Source organism: Dipodomys ordii, unplaced genomic scaffold, assembly GCF_000151885.1.
Source record: "Dipodomys ordii isolate 6190 unplaced genomic scaffold, Dord_2.0 Scaffold17, whole genome shotgun sequence".
Taxonomy (NCBI): domain Eukaryota; kingdom Metazoa; phylum Chordata; class Mammalia; order Rodentia; family Heteromyidae; genus Dipodomys; species Dipodomys ordii.
In genome coordinates, this window is record NW_012267233.1 from 13,999,303 (window position 1) to 14,007,182 (window position 7,880).

At 43.6% G+C, this 7,880-nt stretch overlaps 1 protein-coding gene across 1 annotated transcript in view; it reads right to left on the minus strand.

Moving 5' to 3' along the window:
- Positions 1 to 7,861, minus strand: part of Ptdss1 (phosphatidylserine synthase 1) — a 53,630-nt gene extending 45,769 nt beyond the window's left edge. Inside the window, exon 1 of the mRNA XM_013012533.1 lies at positions 7,506 to 7,861. Coding sequence (XP_012867987.1) covers positions 7,506 to 7,684 — 179 coding nt within the window. The 5' untranslated portion in view covers positions 7,685 to 7,861. The remainder of the gene's footprint in view (positions 1 to 7,505) is intronic.
- Between the last annotated feature and the right edge of the window lie 19 nt (positions 7,862 to 7,880).

Below are 7,880 nucleotides of genomic sequence, written 5' to 3' on the forward strand. Positions count from 1 at the left end.
TGTGGCTCAAGTGATAAATTGCCAGCCTTAGGCAAAAAAAACTAAGTGACAATGCTGATATCCTAATCCCAAGCCTGATTCACACTCTCTCACTCTCTCTCTCTGTCTCTCTGTCTCTCTGTCTTTCTCTCTCTCTCTCTCTCACACACACACACACACACACACACACACACACACACAGTTTCGAAGAGGGATGATGAGGTATTTAGATAAGCTGAAGATATAAGCAGAGAAAGGTCAAACTACTATAGTCAAAGAATGGGAATGGACAAGCTTAGGAAGAAATCTGAGTCCTAGCAGATCATGGGGTCCACCTTCACATTCCAGTATAAGTTTCTGGAGCACGGAGCACAGCCCTTCTAAGTAGTGTTATGCTGCTCAACACCCTACAGGTCCACAGCAACCTGAGCACACAGGACCACACAGGAAGGCCTGGGGAGTCCATCTTCTCTAAACTCCAAATAATCCAGAATTAACTGTGTACCAAGGTGCACTGAAATTTTCCTAGTGGATCATGAGAAGGAACTTGGCTGTAAGAGACACACTAATAACTCACAAAACCCCATCCCTGGGGACAAGAACCTTACTTATAGATTGTGTGCTACATCAAGCACACACTCACTGTTGATGAACACTAGCTCTGAAGTGCAAACTCTCTCCTGTGTAGGTGGCCATATAGCGGAGTTAACAAGGAGTGTCAGCTCTCTGCATGTACCAGCTCAGAATGACAGCTGGATGGCCTTGAGCAGATAACTTAAACTCCTTGAGTTTATTTTAGATAAGTGGCAAACAAGACGTGTCCAATATGATGAATTCCCAATGTCCAAACAGTTTCATCAAAGTCTATTCATTCCTTCATCAAGTTAAGTGTCTGTTCTTTGGCAGGGGCTATGGTTGGGGCTGAGAGGAGCAGACATAACCATATTCTTGGGAGGATCATATTCTTGGGAGGATCTTTTGCTTTACAGCAAAAGAAAAGATGACTTTTCCAGATGTGAAGGTTCCTGACTTTTCTCTAGTGTCTACTACAACTACTAGCAAGCAAGAGGTCCATCTGGAGGACCTCAGGTTTTCCACAGACCCTTCAGGCTGGGTGTTCTTTCCCTGCCTCCAAGGGGAGGGGGCAGGGTGAACTTTACCCTGGTTTGAGGGAGGAGGGAAATGAAGCTCTGGGTTTGTCCTGTCCACAGCCACACGTGGAGGAAGCAGAAGCAGGTCCCAGGGCACCGGAGTGCCTGCTCATTCACCAGTAACCCTTGGGTACAGGCACAAGGAGGTGAAGTCCACTCCCACTCTGCCATGTCAGGAACACTCTCAATACATGTCAGACACAACAGTGAAGATACTGCCCAGTGTAGGTGCAAATAAGATTGTTGTTTTCATTTAAGCTCCCCCTGGGGCACAATTTCTACCCTCGCCCCTCCACTGGACTTCCAGCACCCAACACGATGCTTGTCATGTAACAGGTATCTGCAATATGTGTTGGATGGCAAGAATATGCCCAATGACACCACAACATGGACTAAGCCACTCAGATAACATGTAGGGGAACCCAGCCTGACTCAGACTCTACTAATGGCAATCTTCTTGTCCCCTAGCAAAGGGTCACCTCCAAGAGTCTACTGAGATGATGATCTACAAGTACCTAAGGTTTTCAAACACTTTAACTCCAGTGGAACACGTTTTTAGTGAAGCAGAGTGTCCTGGAAGCAAAGAAAGTGAAAGGGAAAATCCTGAGTTTAAACAAACAAAATAAAATGTACTTTTGGACTCAGACTCTGTGTGTGTGTGTGTGTGTGTGTGAGAGAGAGAGAGAGAGAGAGAGAGATATCTGTTATCTGGGATGTTGACTTCAGGAAACCAAAGCAAACTCCATACACTCATTATCCTTGGCTTTCTCTTGGGAAGCTGGCAGACAATGGCTAGCTTTTATCTTGACTGCTTAGTCTTCTGGACTAATTGCCCCTCTCACCTCCGATCTTTCTCCTTCATTATCTTTCACTTGAGTCCTTGAATTACACATATACAGTGTCAGGTATAGAAGACTCGCAGAGGTATAGGATTCTCTCCCCCAACAGAAAATATAATCCTGGCTTATAAATTAGACCAATGTCAATGAGATTTGATTCTATCTTAAACCTGTCATGATCTTTGTGAAGAATTATTGCTGAGATAGAAGTTCTCAGCAAAGTTCTCCCTGGGTATATGATTTCCTGTGTGCCATTTATTCAATATGCCTATTCTGGATGATGAAGAAATCTGGCCTCAAGAAATTGACATAGAAACAATTATTACATGATAGGGCATTTAGAAGTCTATCAATGTGTTTTTCTTGGTGGCTTCTTTGGACATCAGGAAGGCTGTCCATCAGGAGGGGACATCCAAATGGGTTATTAAGGACATTATGGGCTTGGGGATGGGCAGGAGTCACCAGTGGCTGCTGTTCTAGAGGACAGGGTGTGGAACCAGGGAGCCACCTAGGCCTGTAGGGACCTGTATACAGGTGTGTGGGAATAGGGATAGGGTGCAGTTCTCACTGGAGAAGAAAACTAGTAAGAAAAGACTTTGGGGTCTAGCTTGTCCTTTCCATTGGGTGGTAGACTTTCAGTGACGTGAGACTGATAGGATTACATACAGTCTTAGATGGACTGCAGGGGGAATTCCCAGCAGTGGAGGGGGAGGTGTGCTGAGCTAAGGCTGGGAATGGATGGAGAATAGCTTCCAAAGGTCCAAAGACCCAATTAGACTTGCTGAAGAGAAGCCAGGCGGGGAGCCAAAGGATGGCAGAGACAGGGCCTAGGCAGAACAGAGATTGTGGAATTGGGTAGTTGGATTAGATGGGATGCCAGGGCTGAGAAAGCAAAGCAGCTGACTTAACTAGTCTTAGTTTCTAGATTAGCTGAGCGAAAATGTTCCTAACTTCTAGAAATCTAGAGCAATAAGGATTATATCACAAGATGGACTGTGCTATGTTTCAGAACAAGTTTATACCTGAAATAGTAAACAATTATCGAAAAGACCAACTTGAATGCGGAGTCTGAGAAGCAGCACTTCCTAGATAAACTCTCTGGGGTAGGGCAACATCTAAACCAAATAAATACTTGAGTCACCCACATGCTTATTTACTACAGGCCCTTTAATAACTTACAATCTAATTAGGGATAAAAAATACCTTATATATAAGCATAATAAAAAATTACCCAATGTGTACTTAAATCCAGTTTAAAAATATGATCTAAAGAATAAAGAAAAAAGTAAAGATCAGTGTCAACTGGACTTCAAGTACAATCCAATACAACTAAATCTAACCTAACAGTACTCCATCTTCACCTCCATGCTTAGTTTGACCCCAGGACACAGATGCAATACTTGATGAATTAATATTGCTGGTGTCATGAGCAAAGACATCTAGGGCTTCTATTATAGAGAAAGAACATGATGTACATGAGGAAATGGAACCAAGGCAACTGAATCAGCAGTATCAGGAGACATTTTCTACTGGGTATTAACATGGAGGAAAGGGAAAATATAGGAAAGGTTATTAGCAGGCACCCAAGAGAGATCCGTACAGAAGGTCAGAAATATAATAAACTCAAGTTCTAAAGCCAATAAGGGAAGTGGAATAAAAAGCCATTATTACCAAATGAGTCCAATAAATGAAGCCTATCTATTTCCCTGCCCTTCTCTGTCTCCTTAGCTCCATGCCAGGAGAAAACTAGCACCAATGATGACCACTCAGGCCCAGCACTCTGCAGAAAGGCAGTATCCTCTAGGCAAAAAGCCATTTTTGTGTGCGCTTGTTAGCACAGGCTCATTCTACTGTTTAATGGCAGATCATTTAGAGAAAGAAGTGTCTAAGAATGTGATTTAGTCCATTTTGATGTTTTCAAACCCAAGGCCTGAGGTTTTGCAAAGAAAGCCATTCAGTATTTCCAAGTCTATCTACTTCTGAAAGCCAAATTAAATAGGAGAGCACTCAGCAATGACTACAGTCTGAGCTGGAGATAAAGGCTTAACTTGTCTCCTTTGGCTGAACAGTTAGCATTTGCCCACACATCTACTTTATAATGTATTCTAAAATATGGCAAAATGAGCTTTTCAAATCTTAGGGAAATGATCAGGTAGCATCTGAAAGCAAACAGTGATGGAGATATTGGGGCTGCATACTGATTTATGAATAATTTGGCCTAGTTGCTATCTGTATCAGTAAGCATTGTGGCTGTAATAAAATACTTGATGCAAGGCTACTTATAAAGAGGGAAGAGTTTATCTAGCTCATAATTTGAGGGTTCAAAGTCTAAATAGCATAGCACAGGCTCTAAGGTGAGAGATACCCTTTCACTGCAACCTTTAGTCATGGACAGTGATGTTGGAAACAAGTGTGGTTACATGTCAAAATAGAGGAAGAAATAACAGGTTTACTCTATGTATAACCACTCTGAGGTAGGGACAGCATAAGAACCGCCTTGCAAGATCACCTGCTGCTCCCCCCCTCTAGGCTCCACCTCTTAAAGGTTCTACTATCAGCCACAGCATTACTCTGGGACCAGAGCTCCAATCACAATGGATACTCAAACCATTCCTAAACCATAGCATAAGTTAACAAAAGAACTATTTGGCAAATCCAAGCTTCTCTCAGACATCTGTGTATGAACTATCCATTTCCTCACAATTGGAAAGGGAGCTCCCAGCCGCCTGGGATTCACTACACAGACACTAATTGCTCCTATATTTGTAAGTGGTCAGATCAAAACTATTCTCCAGTGTTCTCAAACAACGTGTCTTTGCAAAACAAACTTTATGGCATATTTTTTAAAATTTTTGCTGGAAAAACTGTATGGGATGAACAGGAATCTAAATAGCCTTCCAAAGTAAGTATAAGGTGCTATGATCACTATAAAAATCTGTAGGATGAAAATATTTCATCTAGGAGGTCATTATTTTCTATTTTAAGAGAGCTATCATATCTTACTTCAAAGTATCATAATTCATACAAAATGAGCAAGAAATAATAAAACTAATAATTCTATTAGCAGGCTTATCATTTCATATAAGGCAAAACGTTATTAATTAGTTCTCCATGATGTGACCGCAGTTTTCTGATGAAGTTACAGTAAGAAGTGAAATTATTGTCATGTTTTGAAAGGACCATGCTCTTTTCAGATCATGGCTTTTCTATGGCTTTCCACAAGTTCCATATTAAAATTCATACTCATTTCTTACACTTTCACTGCTGCAGTGCATCAGTGGCTTTTGTGGGATAGGTCATCAAGAGAAAATTCCAAAAGAATGGGACTTTCTGTATTTGAAGTAAAGAAGAAAGATCTATTTTGAAAGTGCCTACAATATTATCAGATATGAAAGGATGTAAGGAACTGTTCATTCCTGCTCCTCATTATTTAAAATAAAATAGCATTACTTTTCTCATTTCCAAAAAACAAAATCCTTTCAAAAATTCCATCATTTCAAACTCATATATAAAATAAATTGCTATTCATGTAAAGTTGACAGGTATGTTTTTCAATGTCTATTTTCCAATACCTTTATCCTTTTACCCAATGCAATTGTGTGTTACATATTCAATACATTTTATGTATTAAGCTAAACAAAGTAAAAGATGAATTTAATTCTCACAAACAATCTTATGAAGAACTAGTATTGCTGTTTTCATTTTCATACTGACAAGGTAACTGAAGGTTAGCAGGATCAAATATATAGTAAGTGAGAAATTTGGGTGACATGATGAAATATTTGAGGGTAACTTTAATAAGAACCAAGGGTGATTTTCTACAAAGCTAGATATATGGCGGTTAGAGGGTGTAGAAAGGAAGATCTGGTCTGCATAGCATTAGCAGACTTCACAAAAATGGTAGCCCTACACTCTTCCCAGTTATTAAAAAGTAATTGTTACCTATGCTTTTGTACCCTTTGATGACTTGTGCAAATAAACACATAATAAGAAACAAGAGTCTGAATGATTATGGAGATAAGGAAAATGATGATGGGAAAGGGCATATGTTGTGAAAATCTGAAAATAAAACTGCAGTGATTCCCAAGGGAGATACCACTGGCACTTGACAGATGCTTGAGTGGGCAACTGAGTCTCTGTTGTACAATGTTGTCCCCTACGTAGTAGCCTTCTCTCCCACCATTAAATATCAGAAGTGTTCTCCATTCTTGTGACCAACATGCTCAAAATATCCCTACACATTTTCCCCTGACCCATCAGGAGAGGCCAGGTATGAAGGTATATGTCTGGCACCTCCAACACTCAGGAGGTTGAGACAGGAGGACTTCAAGTTCAAGGTTTGCTTTGGATATACAGTGAGGCACTAGCTTAAATAAGTACTGAAAACTGAGAAGAGAACTGGCATTAATTGGGCATCATGTACCAGATACTCTAGTCAATGCATTTATACATAGTCATTCATTCATCCTAACCAGTATGAGGTAAATACAGACTTTACCCAATTTTACAGGGGTGGAACTTGATATTCAGAGCATGTTAAGTAACTTAACCAAAAACCAACAGGCTGACTCCAAAACTACAGCCTAGGTTCCTGTCTTTTAAGCCTTAATAGCATGGTGTGCATGAATTTCTTTTTAAAAAAATTCATTTAGATCGCAGAAAATGGTAAGTAGAATATGTGTATTTTAAAAAACAAACCAACCAGCTTGTGCTCTGGGGTGTGGGGCCCCTGTGCTGCCCTGGAGTCATGTGGTGTGTGACGACCTGGCAGGTGTATGTCAGGATGTTTGGTAGTGCTGGCGTCTGTAAGGCACATTTCACAGGAAGTCATGGGTATTGGGGTTGTGCTGGAAAAGAAAGATAAGGCAGTGCTGTGCTATCTAGAAGGCCAATCTCTGTCCTGATATAGATGGTAGGTTTGAGGATGGGGGAAAGATGATACTAATGCTAGACGGTTTGTATGCAATGTATGGGAAAGACAGTGTTGTGTATCTCTCATGTGCGCTTGTGTGTGTGTGTGTGTGTGTGTGTGTGTGTACCTACCTGGTAGTGGTAAACTGGAGTAGCTCCATGGGAAAGGAAGGATTGGGGGGTTTTATGTGTATAGGGTGCTGAAAGTGGTGCATACAAGATGATTCATGCGATGTGCTGGAAACCGAGCAGGGCTGGAGGGGGCTGCAGAGAAGAGCGCCAAGTCGTGACGTGGGTAGAGCAATGCTGAGGGCAGAGGGTGGAGAGGATGGGGAGGGTGGAGAAGGAGGGAAGGGAGGGGTGCACTGTCTGGCTAGGTGGCTGGCGTGAGTTCCTGGGGTGGCCTCAGGCACGGTGAGGGAGAGGCCCATTTTAGAGTGGGGTTGGGGGCTGGGCTTTGGGCGAGGCACCGGGCGGGTGGAGCAGTTGCGCGGGCGGGCGTGGGCCCCCCCCCAGCCGACTTCCTCACCTCGGGCCACACCGGGCCACCTTTCCCCGCCACCACCGCCCTCCGTGGCTTCGCCTGACCATCCCGCGGCCCCGCACGCCGCCGGGCTCGCCTCACCTGGTGAAGGCGAAGTACATGAGGCTGACGATGGTGAAGCTCAGCAGGGTGATGGTGTGGGGCCGGTAGAAGAAGTCGATGGTGATGTCCTCCACTTGCTGCTCGTTGATCATCCGGAAATGCATCTTGTAGTTCACATCATCCTTGCTTAGGGTCCGGCTCCCCACGCAGGACGCCATGGCCCGCCTCCCCGTCCTGCCGCGGCGCCGGCGGCCCCGGCCCACGGAGGCTGGGACCCCGCAGGTGACAAGCCGCAGCCGAGAAACAGCCGGACGGCGGGGCCGGGTCTGGCGCCCAGCAGAGGCAGGGAGCAGAGGGAAGGACAGGCGCGGGAGGGCGGGGTCGCGGCACAGCCAATGCGCCCTCGGGAGGAGG